This window comes from Kogia breviceps, chromosome 2, assembly GCF_026419965.1.
Source record: "Kogia breviceps isolate mKogBre1 chromosome 2, mKogBre1 haplotype 1, whole genome shotgun sequence".
In the NCBI taxonomy this organism is placed as follows: domain Eukaryota; kingdom Metazoa; phylum Chordata; class Mammalia; order Artiodactyla; family Physeteridae; genus Kogia; species Kogia breviceps.
The window spans coordinates 13,511,793-13,527,662 of NC_081311.1; the positions used below are offsets into that span (position 1 = coordinate 13,511,793).

At 37.1% G+C, this 15,870-nt stretch overlaps 1 protein-coding gene across 2 annotated transcripts in view; it reads left to right on the top strand.

The window, feature by feature from the left end:
- PDZD8 (PDZ domain containing 8) overlaps positions 1 to 15,870 on the top strand; it is a 90,201-nt gene that overhangs the window by 24,845 nt on the left and 49,486 nt on the right. The window contains exon 2 of one of the 2 annotated variants that reach the window (XM_059051716.2): positions 4,453 to 4,578. The exons of the other annotated variant lie outside the window; for it this stretch is intronic. Coding sequence (XP_058907699.1) covers positions 4,453 to 4,578 — 126 coding nt within the window. The remainder of the gene's footprint in view (positions 1 to 4,452; positions 4,579 to 15,870) is intronic. 2 annotated transcript variants of the gene reach the window in all.

A 15,870-nucleotide genomic window follows, 5' to 3' on the forward strand; every position in this document is an offset into this window, starting at 1 on the left:
TAGGGTTGGGGACAATGGCAAGTTTCTCTGTGAGTGACACCCCCACTCTAGCTGTTGGACACTAGATGGAGGTGGGATGAGGGGTGGTAGCAGCCTGAGGTTCTCTTGGCTTGCCTCTCTTGGCATAGAACCACTGTTTCATGAGCCAGGGCAAGGACAATCAAGGCCTCAGTATTCTTAGTACGCAATGCCCAAGGCAGAGTATCTGTTTCTCAAGTGGGAACTCGGTCAAAGAAAGGAGCTCCCAACTTCTTGATCATTCTTTCCCGGAACTTAGCCTAGTAACAGGTGGTCGAGGGCCAGATGAGAAATAGCGATGCCTTGCTCTTAACCGGGAACAAAGTCCTCTGACAGGGTGCTGGGGAAGTGAGGCAGCCTGTGTGTCCAGAGTGGAATCTCTTCCCTGCTGAGCAATCTTGGCTCCAACACCACAGACTCTCACCTTTCTTACCATATTTATGTAGGTTTTCTTTCTTGAATGGAAGCTTCTTTGTTTGCCCTTAGGACCATTTCTGGAGGCTTTAATATTTGTTTTAATAATTTCACCAACTTCACTGGGAGCAGGTCAATGGAGTGTCTCATGCTGTCATTATAAAAGTCCATCTTCCCAGGTTGGTTTTTAAAGTTTTCTACAAGAGGAAGTACAGATAGCTTGTAAAAGAAGGTTTGAGTGAGGGGAAAAGAAAGGGAACTTGAGTGAGAAAACAGTGTCATTTTAAAACTGATAGGTTCACAGGAAATATAGGCTAATGAAGGAAGGATTTTGTGGTATGATGGGAAGATAAAGGGAAGGGATAGAAGTAGCCTACTTCATTGTTTGGATTCCTTTATGAGTTTGGGCTATTTAAAGACTTGGACTAAAAGTTTTGAAAACCAAGTGTTCTTTGTGGATGTGTGGTTTCTGTTTAGTAGCTTGCTGAACAAATAGCTTTTGTTTTGTTTTATTGACGTATAGTTGATTTACAATGTTTGTTAATTGCTGCTGTACAGCAGAGTGACTCAGTTATACACATAGATATTCTTTCCCATTATGGTTTATCACAGGATATTGAATATAGTTCCCTGTGCTATACAGTAAGACCTTGTTGTTTATCCATTCTATACATAAAAACTTACATCTGCTAACCCCAACCTCCAGCTCCATACCTTCCCCAACCCTCTCCCCCTTGACAACCACCAGTCTGTTCTCTATGTCCATGGTTCTGTTTCTGTTTCATAGATGGGATCATTTGTGTCATATTTTAGATTACACATATAAGTTATATCATATGGTATCTGTCTTTCTCTTTCTTCAGTTAGTATGATAATTTCTAGTTGCATCCATGTTGCTGCAAATGGCATTATTTTGTTCTTTTTATGGCTGAGTAGTATTCCATTGTATATATTTAGCACATCTTCTTTATCCATTCATCTGTCAATGGACATTTAGGTTGTTTCCATGTCTTGGCTATTGTGAATAGTGCTACTATGAACATAAGAGTGCATGTATTTTTTTGAATTATAGTTTTGTCTGGATATATGTCCAGGAGTGGGATTGCTGGATCATATGGTAATTCTATTCTTAGTTTTCTGAGGAACCTCCATACTGTTTCCCACAGTGGCTGCACCAACTTACATTCCCATCAACAGGGTAGGAGGGTTCCCTTTTCTCCACAGCCTCCCCAGCATTTGTTACCTGTAGATTTTTTTTTTTTTTTTTTTTTTTTCAGAACGCGGGCCTCTCACTGTTGTGGCCTCTGCCATTGCGGAGCACAAGCTCCAGACACGCAGGCTCAGCAGCCATGGCTCACAGGCCCAGCCGCTCCGCGGCATGTGGGAACTTCCCGGACTGGGGCACGAACCCGTGTCCCCTGCATCAGCAGGCGGACTCTCAACCACTGCGCCACCAGGGAAGCCCTACTTGTAGACTTTTTAATGATGGTCACTCTGACCAGTGTGAGGTGGTACCTAATTGTAATTTTGATTTGCATTTCTCTAATAATTAGCAGTGTTGAGCATCTTTTCATATGCCTATTGGCCATCTGTATTTCTTCTTTCCAGACATGTCTCTTTAGAACTTTTGCCCATTTTTCGATTGGACTGTTTTTGTTGTTGTTGTTGAGTTGTATGAGCTGTTTGTAAATTTTGGAAATTAAGCCCTTGTTGGTCACATCATTTGCAAATGTTTTCTTCCATTCTATAGGTTGTCTTTTTGTTTTGTTTATCGTTTTCTTTGCTGTGCAAAAGCTTGTAAGTTTGGTTAGGTCCCATTTGTTTATTTTCACTTTTATTTCTATTGCCTTGGAAGACTGACCTATGAAAACATTGGTACGATTTATGTCGGAGAATGTTTTGCCTATATTCTCTTCTAGGAGTTTTACAGTATCATGTCTTATGTTTAAGTCTTTAAGCCATTTTGAGTTTATTTTTGTTTATGGTGAGAGGGTGTTGAACAAGTAGCTCTAGCCCACTGTTTAGTGTGTTATTTTAAAATGGAATACATTTTTTCTGATTTTAGTTTATTTTTGTGCATAAATCCTTTTAGCAAACCCCCTAGAAGCATTAATAAACCCAAATTAGACTTTACTCCTTATAACATTGAAGTCACACACCTGTGAGAAATTTTTAATCAAATTTTAGCTTTATACTTGACAAGAAAAGTTGATTCATAGAGCAGCTGTGATTTAACAAACTTGGATTATTATATTCAAAGTTGCTAGTGTATGTAGTGCTTTTTGTGATTTTTTTAAATAGAGTGACAGTTATATGTTCTTCAGGAGCCGTAAGGCTTGTTTATTAAAAACACTCAGCTACAACATCGTATTAACATGATAAATGTTTCTTTTTTTCCCCTCTCAAAAATTTGGTGCCAGTCTGTCTGAATCAAATGATTTCAATGGAAATTAGGAAACTAAAGGGGCTTTCTGTTGTCCATCTGTTTTCAGAAGCAAGAGAAAAGCACTGAGCATTGTCTGTATACCTCCTTACCTTTCCCTAAGAATTTTTTCTTTAATCCTGTTCATTGGGAAACCGTAAAATAGTATTTCTGCCTCTCTATTAGTATCTTTCAGTATAAATTGTTGTGGGCTATTCATATTTTCTAAATGTTTGTTTTATTTTTTATGTTGGATTTTTATAAATCAGATCAATACATACTTCAGTCCTGATAGTGTGTGTGAGGAGTAAAGATAATGGTGAAACCAGGTCACATTTGAGATTTCAAGGCATAAGTGCCCAGCAATTTAAATGACTGCAAGATAAAGAAGAGTGAAAGCAGTGTGTGTGGTCTGCTGTGATGTAGGACCTAAAGCTGATTATAGAAAGTGTTTAGGGTTTGGGTAGGCTTTGAGGAATAGGGAAGACCTCCAGTTGGTACAAAAGGCTTGAAAGCAGGAATATGCATGGCATCTTCTGGGTACATGAGGTGACGACACTTCCTAGATTGGAAGGTTTCTAATAAGGAAAAATACCATTGGAAAGATTAATTGTGGTAGACCTTGAATATGAAACCAAGAACTTTTGACTATCTTTTATACTGTGTGTGGTTAGTGAGAAGGCATTAAAGCTTTTGAGCAGACAAATGTCATGTCTAGTGACAGCGTGTAGGGTTAGTTGAAAACTATAGGCCCTCAAGCCCAATTTTCTCACTTTCTTTGTCCTTTGCTTTAATGGAGGATATGAATTATGTTTCAGATTAAAGTTTTTAAAGCTTACAGTTTATAACTCACCACAAGCTTCTACGTAAAACCCAAGAATATTAACAATGAGCACAAAAAGACCTGAATAATTCATAGGTAACTGAAGTGTTACGTAGTCAACTAGTCAAACTAGCTTGAATTCTGGTTATTCCACTCACTGTGTAATGTTGAACAAATTCTTTAACCTTTCTAACCCTCACTCTTTTCATCTGGAGAGGGAAGCTAATCATATTGCCCACTCAGGATTTTGAGCATTGAATAAGATACAAAGCATGTAAAGCTCTTAGCACACTGCCTGGCAAATAGTAAACATCTCTGATAAATACCTTTGCTGCTGTTAATTGTTGTTGTTGTTGTTATTATTAATCATTATCTAGTACTAATCGCTATCCAATTTTATTGTTTCCATGAAACATTGCCTTCTGAATTTTGATCTTTTACTGTAGGAACACTCTTCCCATCTGGTTCAGAAAGAATCTCTCTCCTGTCCCACCCAAGTTTCAGGGCCCACTGGTGGCTTCCAGATTTTCTTTTCCTTTGTTCTAGGTGTCCTGCCTTGTCAATGAGGGCATGCCAAAAAAACAGGAAGTCTGGGTGCCACCAAGAAGGCACTGTTTGCTGCCAGTTATGGGGGTGTGTGGTAAGCTCTGGTTTTATAGGGCACATGCAGTATTAGATGTTTGTTTTGTGTTGTTTTCCTACAGGTAGTTTTTGTTATTACGCTTTAAAGTGTGGTGTTTATTCCGAAATTTAGACTTATCTTTACTTTTGTCAGGTTTAAGCCGTTTTTCCCATTCCAAACCTTGCAAGGATTCGAAGAAGATGATGAAGAGCATATCCATATACAACAATGGGCACTTACTGAAGGCCGCCTTAAAGTTACATTGTTAGAATGTAGCAGGTATGTTCTTTGTTTTGTCATTACTACATTATAGGAAATAAAGTACACTGAAAATGTACTTGAGCAGTATTTGTGTTTATTCCCCGCTGTGTTAATTTATATTGTATTATCTGTAAATTCTTTAATTGTAAATTTCATAAAAGTAGTCCTTTCCAACTTATAAAAAATACACACTATATTTTAGAAAGCATTCTAATGGCGAGGGTGATCATTTATCCTGCAGTAATTTCCAAACTTTTTAGATACATAATGCTCTGTTGGCATATTTCTTACTACCTATTAGAAAGCTGTTCATAGCATAACAGTTTTGAGAACTGTTTTTGATAATTGGAAATACCCTGGAGAGTTGCAAAACCAGACTTGTAAACTCCTGTGATTCTTCAAATTTTGGAGCTGGAAGGGAATCTCAGAAATAATCTTGCCCAGCCTCTTTATTTTTCCAGCCCCATAGTCTACGCTGTGTTCATACTTTGCTTGAACTACTTACTACATTAGCCTTCTCACTTATCTCCTAACACGGGTTACCATTATGACAACCAGAAGGAGCTTTTCAAAATGCATATCTGATTGTCACTTTCCTACTTAAAATTCTCTAATGGCTTCCCCATTCCTCTTAGAATATAGACCCAAATCTTTTTCATGGCTTGCATGCCCCTCTTTACCTCTCTAGTTTCTTTCTCCACCCAGCCCCTCACTCACAGTGCTTCAGCCACATAGGCCTTCCTAAGAGAAGAGGTTGGCAAAGTTTTTCTCTAAAGGGCCAGATAGTAAATATTTTAGGCTTTGTGATTCACATGGTTTCTTTTGCAACTACTGAACTCTGCCTTGTAGTGTGAAAGCAGTCATAGATAGACAACAGGTAAATGAATGGGCATGGCATGGCTGTGTGTCCATAAAACTTTATTATATGAATTTTATAATTTTTATGTGTCATAAAGTTCTTTTGATTTGTTTTTTTCAGCCATTTAAAAATGTGAAAACCATTGGTAGCCCACAGACTGTATAAAAACAAGCAGTGGACTGGATTTGGCCCATGGACCATAGTTTGCCATTCCCTTCCTTAGATATTTTAACGTACCAAGCTCCTGTGTTGACTCTCCACTATTTTCCTGGCTGAAGGCCCTACCCTATCTTCTGTTCTTTGAGACTAGCCTTTCTTGCTTCACCTTAAAAGCTGCCTCCTTACTGTGTCTCCTGATCATTCCAACTACAAATATAGTATCCTTATGCTACATTTCTGTGACCACTTATTTGATGCTTAATCACTCTATTTTTATTTTCAGCCCATAATAAAAAATAAGTGCTTGAATCCAGAGGTTTTATTTTATACCACATATATCTGTATCCTTGCTAATAGGTTAATTTTGAGTATACTAATAATATGCTAAATATTTTTTTAAGTCTTGGAGTGAATCAGTATTGTGTACTATTATGTCAGAAAGTCTAGTTTAAAGGGAATTCTTTTATCAAAGAAAGACTGAATATGCTGTAAATTTTGTAAAAGGGACTGCAATGTACAGTAAAATGATATATACAATAAAAATACGGCTCTACATAAGTCTGAATTTGAAGTAGCTAAGTCAATACACTGTGGTAAGCATAAGTATTAAAATCTAATTATAATTTGGGCTTGTCATATTATCATTTGGAAGGATTTTTTCTAGTGGCCTGTGCCTGAGGAATTTTGGATTGATACTTTCTTTCAGTGAATTTTCTTATAGATTCACAGGCATCAAAATCATACCATTAGGGCTTCCCTGGTGGCGCAGTGGTTTAGAGTCCGCCTGCCGATGCAGGGGACACGGGTTCGTGCCCCGGTCTGGGAAGATCCCACATGCCGCAGAGCAGCTGGGCCCGTGAGCCATGGCCCCTGAGCCTGCACGTCCGGAGGCTGTGCTCTGCAACGGGAGAGGCCACAACAGTGAGAGGCCCGCGTACTACAAAAAAAAAAATCATACCATTGGATTACCTTTTCCAAAATAATCATAGCAACTTCTAAACATTTGAACGGCAGCTTTGTACAAAATTTCTTGACTCTCCTATTGTTACTTTGTACCTACCTATTCACCCGCCCATCCCCAAACTTGCAAAGATAGCCTTGAAGAAGATTCATTGATTCATTGAACAGCTATTTAATGCAGTGTATATGATGTGTAATAGGTACTGTGCTAAGAACTTTAAAAAACTAGTTCTTTTGTCTTGGTGTTGCTGATGGATTATGGATTAATTATATGTCTGTTGTTTGTGGCTTTTTAACCACTAGCTATTGTTATCTCCTTTGCTTACCATTCTCTTGCTTTATTTGAGATACTCCTCACTTAAAACCTTGGGTCAGCCTTGAACCCAAGACTGCATGAAGGCATTGAGAGAGTGTAGTAAGGCATTATTTAGGTCATGTTGAATTGAGATAAATAATACAAAGAAAAACATTACAATTTGTGGAGTATAAGTATCCTATTTTATTTTAATAAGGAACTGTATAATGAATCTCTGAAAGAATATACAAGAAACCAATAAAAATTTTTATGGGGAAAAGGTTGAGGGAACTGGGTTAATGATGATGGACAGGGGTGAAGGTGAGAGCCAAAGCTTTCACTATAACCTTTTTTATACTGTTTGATTTTTGTGACTGTATCACCTTGTCAAAAAATTTAAAAATAAAGACCAGTATTTCTGGAGAGTTGAAGGAGAAAGCATGGGCAGTAGTTCGTGTTGTTAATGTTAGTCCTTGTAGGCCAGCACCTTTCCCCAGGTGACAGCTTAATCTTGGGAACACGCACACTATCTCAATAGTGTTTTAGTCACTATCTTTATAAACCCAACCATGTAAAGTTACTTAGTGTTGTGGTGCTATGTGTTATTCACACAGTTTAAGGATTACTTAAAATTGTTAATGAAGGAGAGAATAAATTACTAATTACTATTATAACTCATTCCTGCTTTTTTATTCTCATATTCTTATTAAAATCTTTCTTACATTGTTGTTTTTCTTCTGAACATTTTTGTTAGTAGAGAAAAAAGAACTCTCAATTCATATAGATTACAAATTTGTAAGATTCAAACTAAAGAGGAGATACTACTGTAATCTAAGTATTTTCATTTTTCCTGCTTCTGAATATAAATTCATCTTGTGGGGTTTATTGTAATCTGTAAAACAGAAAGTAAGTGACTCTCTAGAGAAAATGGAAGAACAAATAACAGTGCCCCCTTTTTTGGCGGAAGGACAAAAAAATGCTTATCATTTATTTCAACTTTGGAAATTTAAGGCTTAAGACCTCTTGAGATATTTTTACCGTGACAACTTCACTTAGTGATATGAGAAGATTTGAAACAAATAGAGGAAAGTTTTAGAATGATCAAATTTTTAAGAGCACATAAACCAATTAAGATTAGAACATTTCCGTAGACCACTTGTATGTATATATCATTGTTTTGAATTAGCTTACTGTCACGAGTTGAAGTTTCTTGAGTTCTTAGCCTTTAGGCATACATGTTCACGTTTCTCCTGCTTGAGCGAGCACTATTTAAACATGTCCAGGTTGTTATAATGTCATAGTGATCACTTAGTGTTGTTATAGTTTTAGCTTAATATTCTTATGTTTATATTTTAAGCTTTTTATTTTTTTAAATAGATCTTTATTGGAGTATAATTGCTTCACAATACTGTGTTAGTTTCTCTTGTACAGCAGAGTGAATTAGCCATATGCATACATTTTTCCCCATATCCTCTCCCTCTTGAGCCTCCCTCCTATCCTCCCTATCCCACCCCTCTAGGTCATTGCAGAGCACCGAGCTGATCTCCCTGTGCTAAGCTGCTTCCCACTAGCTAACTATTTTACATTCGGTAGTGTATATATGTCGATGCTACTTTCACTTTGCCCCAGCTTCCCCCTCCCACCCCGTGTCCTCAGGTCCATTCTCTGTGTCTACATCTTTCTTCCTGCCCTGCAACTAGGTTCATCAATACCTTTTTTTTTTTTTTTAGATTCCATATATATGCGTTAGCATATGGTATTAGTTTTTCTCTTTCTGACTTACTTCACTCTGTATGACAGACTCTGGGTCCATCCACTTCACTACAAATAACAATTTTGTTTCTTTTTATGGCTAATATTCCACTGTATATATGTGCCACATCTTCTTTATCCATTCATCTGTCCATGGACACTTAGGTTGCTTCCATATCCTGGCTATTGTAAATAGTGCTGCAGTGAACATTGTGGTACATGACTCTTTTTGAACTATGGTTTTCTCAGGGTATATGCCCAGTAGTGGGATTGCTGAGTCGTATGGTAGTTCTATTTTTAGTTTTTTAAGGAATCTTCATACCGTTTTCCATAGCGGTTTTATCAATTTACATTCCCACCAACAGTGCAGGAGGGTTCCCTTTTCACCACACCCTCTCCAGCATTTATTGTTTCTAGATTTTTTGATAATGGCCATTCTGACCAGAGTGAGGTGATACCTTATTGTAGTTCTGATTTGCATTTCTCTAATAATTAGTGATCTTGAGCAGCTTTTCATGTGCCTCTTGGCCATCTGTATGTCTTCCTTGGTGAAATGTCTATTTAGGTCTTCTGCCCATTTTTAAATTGGATTGTTTGTTTTTTTGATATTGAGCTCCATAAGCTATTTGTATATTTTGGAGATTAATCCTTTGTGTGTTGTTTCATTTGCAAATATTTTCTCCCATTCTGAGGGTTGTCTTTTTGTCTTGTTTATGGTTTCCTTTGCTGTGCAAAAGCTTTTAAGTTTAATTAAGTCCCATTTGTTTATTTTTGTTTTTATTTCTGTTACTGTGAAAAGTGGGTCAAAAAAGATCCTGCCGTATTTTATGTCAAAGAGTGTTTTTCCTGTGTTTTCCTCTAAGAATTTTATAGTGTCTAGTCTTTCATTTAGGTCTTTAATCCATTTGGGGTTTATTTTTGTGTATGGTGTTAGGTAGTGTTCTAATTTCATTCTTTCACATGTAGCTGTTCAGTTTTCCCAGCACACATATGGAAGAGGCTGTCTTTTCTCCATTGTATGCTCTTGCCTCCTTTGTCATAAATTAGGTGACCATATGTGCATGGGTTTATCTCTGGGCATTCTATCCTGTACCATTGATCTATGTGTCTGTTTTTGTGCCAGTACCATACTGTCTTGATTACTGTAGCTTTGTGGTATAGTTTGAAGTCAGGGAGCCTGATTCCTCCAACTCTGTTTTTCTTTCTCAAGATTGCTTTGGCTCTTCGGGGTCTTTTGTGTTCCCATATGAATTGTAAAATTTTTTGTTCTAATTCTGTGAAGAATGCCATTGGTAGTTTGAAAGGGATTGCACTGAATCTGTAGATTGCTTTGGGTAGTATAGTCATTTTCACAATATTGATTCTTCCAATCCAAGAACATGGTATATTTCTCTATCTGTTTATATCATCTTTGATTTCTTTCATCAGTGTTCTATAGTTTTCTGAGTACAAGTCTTTCACCTCCTTAGGCAGGTTTATTCCTAGGTATTTTATTCTTTTTCTTGAAATGGTAAATGGGATTGTTTCCTTAACTTCTCTTTCTGATTTTTCTTTGCTTGGTGTATAGGAATGCCAGAGATTCTGTGCATTAATTTTGTATCCTGCAACCTTACCAGATCCATTGGTTAGTTCTAGTAGTTTTCTGGTAGCATCTTTAGGATTTTCTATGTATAGTATCATGTCATCTGCAAACAGTTACAGTTTTACTTCTTCTTTTCCAATTTGGATTCCTTTTATTTCTTTTTCTTCTCTGATTGCTGTGACTTCCAAAACTATGTTGAATAAGAGTGGCGAGAGTGGACATCCTTGTCTTGTTCCTGATCTTAGTGGACATGCTTTCAGTTTTTCACCATTGAGTATGATGATTGCTGTGGGTTTGTCATATATGGCCTTTATTATGTTGAGGTAGTTTCCCTCTATGCCCATTTTCTGGAGAGTTTTTATCATAAATGGTGTTGAATTTTGTCAAAATTCTGCCTCTATTAAGATGATCATATGGTTTTTATTCCTTAATTTGTTAACGTGGTGTATCACATTGATTGGTTTGCATATATTGAAGAATCCTTGCATCCCTGGGATAAATCCCACTTGATCATGGTGTCTGGTCCTTTTAATGTGTTGTTGGATTCTGTTTGCTAGTGTTTTGTTGAGGATTTTTGCATCTATGTTCATCAGTGATATTGGTCTGTAATTTTCTTTTTTTGTGATGCCTTTTTCTGGTTTTGGTATCAGAGTGATGGTGGCTTCATAGAATGAATTTGGGAGTGTTTCTCCCTCTGCAGTTTTTTGGAAGAATTTTTGAGAAGGATTGGTGTTAGCTCTTCTCTAAATGTTTGATAGAATTCGCCTGTGAGGCCATCTGGTCCTGGACTTTTGTTTGTTGGAAGATTTTTAATCACGGTTTCGATTTTATTACTTGTGATAGGTTTGTTTATATTTCTTAATTCTTCCTGGTTCAGTCTTGGAAAATTGTACGTTTCCAAGAATTTGTCCATTTCTTTGTGGTTGTCTATTTTATTGGCATATAGTTGTTGGCAGTAGTCTCTTATAATCCTTTGTATTTCTTCAGTGTCAATTGTGATTTCTCCTTTTCATTTCTAATTTTACTGATTGGCGTCCTCTCCCTTTTTTTCTTGATGGGTCTGGCTAAGGGTTTATCAATTTTATTTATCTTCTCAGAGAACCAGCTTTTAGTTTTGTTGATCTTTGCTATTGTTTCCTTCATTTCTTTTTCATTTATTTCTGATCTGATCTTTATGATTTCTTTCCTTCTACTGACTTTGGGTTTTCTTTGTTCTTCGTTTTCTGTTGTTTTAAGTGTAGGGTTAGATTGTTTATTTGAGATTTTTCTTGTTCCTTGAGGTGAGATTGAATTGCTATAAAGTTCCCTCTTAGAACTGCTTTTGCCACGTCCCATAGGTTTTGGATTGTTGTTGTGTTTTCGTTGTCATTTGTTTCTATGTATTTTTAAATTTCTTCTCTGATTTCTTCAGTGATCTCTTGGTTAGTAGTGCACTGTTTAGCCTCCATGTATTTGTGTTTTTTACAGTTTTTTTCCTGTAACTGATTTCCAGTCTCATAGCATTGTGGTCAGAAAAGATGCTTGATACTATTTCAATTTTCTTAAATTTTCTGAGGCTTGATTTGTGACCCAAGATGTGATCTATCCTGGAGAATGTTCCATGTGCACTTAAGAAAGTGTATTCTACCACTTTTGGGTGGAATGTTCTGTAAATATCAATTAAATTTATCTGGTCCATTGTATCGTTTAAAGCTTGTGTTTTCTTATTTATTTTCTGTTTGGATGATCTGTCCATTGGTTTAAGTGGGGTGTTAATGCCCCCATATTATTGTATTACTGTAGATTTCTCCTTTCATGGTTGTTAGCGTTTGCCTTATGTATCAAGGTGCTCCTGTGTTGGGTGCATAAACATTTATAATTGTTATATCTTCTTCTTGGATTGATCATTCCATCATTATGTAGTGTCCCTCCTTATCTCTTATAACAGTCTTTATTTTAAAGTCTATTTTATCTGATATGAGTATTGCTATTCCAGCTTTCTTTTGATTTCCATTTGCATGGAATATCTTTTTCCATCCCTTCACTTTCAGTCTATATGTGTCCCTAGGTCTGAAGTGCGTCTCTTGTAGACCGCATATACATGGGTCTTGTTTTTGTATCCATTCAGCCAGTCTGTCTTTTGGTTGGGACATTTAATCCATTTACATTCAAGGTTATTATCGATATGTATGTTCCTACTGCCATTTTCTTAATTGTTTTGGGTTTGTTTTTGTGGGTCTTTTTCTTCTCTTGTGTTTCCCACCTAGAGAAGTTTCTTTAGCATTTGTTGTAAAGCTGGTTTGGTGGTGCTGGATTCTCTTAGCTTTTGCTTGTCTGAAAAGCTTTTGATTTCTCCATCAAATCTGAATGAGATTCTTGCTAGGTAATCTTGGTTGTAGGTTTTTCTCTTTCATCACCTTAAGTATATCCTGCCACTCCCTTCTGGCCTGCATAGTTTCTGCTGAAAAATCAGCTGATAACCTCATGGGGATTCCTTTGTATGTTATTTTTTGGTTTGTTTTTTTTTTTTTTTGAGGCCCGCCCCCGTTTTTCCCTTGCTGCTTTTAATATTTTTTCTTTGAATTTAAATTTTGTTAGTTTGATTAACATGTGTCTTGGTGTGTTTCTCATAGGGCTTATCCTGTATGGGACTCTGTGCTTCCTGGACTTGGGTGACTATTTCCTTCCCCATGTTAGGGACGTTTTCAACTATAATCTCTTCAAATATTTTCTCAGACCCCTTCTTTTTCTCTTCTTCTCCTGGGACCCCTATAATTCGAATGTTGGTGCATTTAGTGTTGTCCCAGAGGTCTCTGAGATTGTCTTCAATTCTTTTCATTCTTTTTTCTTTATTCTGCTCTGTGGCAGTTATTTCCACCATTTTGTCTTCCAGCTCACTTATTCGTTGTTCTGCCTCAGTTATTCTGTAATTGATTCCTTCTAGTGTATTTTTCATTTCAGTTATTGTGTTGTTCATCTCTGTTTGTTCTTTAGTTCTTCTAGATCTTTGTTAAACATTTCTTGTATTTTCTCAGTCTGAGCCTCCATTCTGTCTCTGAGATTCTGGATCATCTTTACTATCATTACTCTGGATTCTTTTTCAGGTAGATTGCCTATTTCCTCTTCATTTATTTGATCTTGTAGGTTTTTACCTTGCTCCTTCATCTGTGACATATTTTTTTGCTCTCTTTTTTTTTTTATGAGTGGGATTGTGTTCCTGTTTTACTAGTTGTTTGGCCTGAGGCTTCCAACATTGGAGTTTGTAGGCTGTTGGGTAGAGCTGGGTCTTGGTGCTGAGATGATGACCTCAGTGAGACCTCACTCTGATGAATATTCCCTGGGGTCTGAGGGGCTCTGTTAGTCCAAGTGGTTTGGACTCGGAGCTCCCACTGCAGAAGCTTCAGCCTGACCCCTGGCTCGTGAACCAAGATCCCACAAGGCGCGAGGGGCGGCCAAAAAAGAACAATAACAAAGTAAAAAATAAAATATGACTAGGAAACTAACAGATATGTTAGAAAGAATATTAAAAATATATATATAGATGAACCAACAACCAGAAGTACCACAATAGTAAAAAAGAGGAGAAGGGGAAAGGAAAAAAGGGTGAGGGGGAGGCTTTAGCTGTGGAGGGTGGGACCAAAGCAAGGGCAAGGTTTGGGGCCTATGCTTAGGACCCCCAGGGCTGGAAAAGGCCCTGGAGGCTGTGGGGGGTGGGGCTTAGGTTCAACAGAACAGAAGGGGCCCAGGCATGCCCCCTTCCCCCGGTCTCAGAGGGAGGAGGATCTCACCTGGGAGCCCAAAAGGCTTCCTGGACTCGAGTGGGCAGGGCAAACGCCCTCCTCTCCTGTTCCTCCCAGAGGGCCCCTCCCACCTGCCTCTCCTGATCTCCCTGGCCTCAGGGGGGCTGATCCTGTCTGACCTCCACTTCTCCTACTCCTCAGTCCCCCCACATCCTACCAGTTTACTTGGGGGTTCCTCCCATCTCCTTGGGTGTCAGGGTCCGCCACCAGTGGCTGGCAGGCACCCTAGTTGTGGGGAGACTCTAACTCGGCATCTTCCCACACTGCCATCTTGACTCCGCCCACTCTAAGCTTTTTAGAGCTTGACCTTGAATCAAGTAAAAAGAATGTAACTTTAATAATTTTTTCCCAAAATCCATGAAATGGAACATCATATTCATCATCCACAGACAATGATGGCTCTGTTCAAGGACTTCTTTCTTTTTACTTTTTAAACTTTATTTTGAAATAATAAAATGTTTCTGTGTGAGGATTTTTTCTTTTTTAACTTTATTTTGAAGTAATCTCAGACCTACAGAAGTCTGTGTGAAGATTTATCAAACTTAGCTGTTGTAAGGGTTTGAGAGTGAATTTTGCCAATGAGGAAACAAGTTAGAAGTATTCATAGAAAACTGTTTACTGAAAATACTGGAGTTGTACAGCTGGAAGCTTTATGCTTTAGAAGACAACATGAAGTGGAAATAATACTGGCTTTTGAGTTAGAAAGTGCTGTGTTCACATCCTAGCTATGTGCTCTTACTGTTATATGTTCTCAGGGAAGTTATACATCTGTAAAAATGGACAAGGGTGCTACCTTGCTGGTAATGGTGATCAGAGGTAGGTAAATAAACCACAGTTGCCTACCATGTAGTAAGGCTTCAGTAGATATGGCTTCTATTGTTATGCCTTAATATAATCATTATCTTGTTTATCAAGAAGAAAACAAATCTTTAAACAAAACTGTTCTTTTTTTTGCATATTTGGTTATGAGAACTGGAATTTGAATTTTATTAATTTGAAAGGGTCTCACACTGTAAAGGGAAGTTCTTTTCTAATTATATAAAATAACAGTTTTGAATTTCCAGAATAAAGCTTGAGAATGGAAACACAGTTTTGTTTATAAAAATTGGTTCTATTTACCAAAAATCAAAGTCATTCTGAATAGTTGCTTTTTTTTTGCATTGACTAAGGCTAGATTTTAACCACAGAAGAACTCAATTGCTGTATTTGTAGTATTGTTATTAGACTAAATTATTTCATATTAGTATTACAATCATATTAAGATTATTATTTGTAAATTTATAATTTATAGTCCATCTTCTAAAAGGATTTTAGGTATTTTGCAAAGAAAACAATATACCTATGTGCAGTTAAAGAGAAAATAAATTAGATCAAAAACAACCATGTAGAGAAGAGAAGATCAGTTTTCTGGCAGCAAAGGAAACTTGATGGAGTTCCTAGTTTTTATTTCTTGATAAACTGTGCATGTTTTTCAGGGGAAAAGAAATTCTGACCTCAAATTCTAGGAGGGATTTGTCCCCTACATCTTTGTGTAAAAGACATTGAACAATGTAATGGGTCTCTTTTCCTTTCTCTTCCCTTCTCTTCTCTTCTCTGTTTTCTTTTTCTGGTTTTAGCAACCAGTTATATTTTTTAAAAAACAAACTTAAGATTATAGTCAGTGAAGGCAAAGCCTATAAAGTTCTGTTGTGTGAGAGTTCTGTACTCTAGAGCAGTATATTTAGGATAGTCTGTCCTAATTATAGATAGAAGTTCTAATTAAGGTCAATTCTTCACTGAGTCACACTTACACTGTTCTAAAGCCTCTATTTTCTCAGCACCTTTTAGAGTGTTGTTTTACTGGGTTCCAAAAATACATCATTTTTAAAATTTTTAAATGTTAACACAAATACAAAAAAGCGCTTGACATTCTTCTTTCATTACC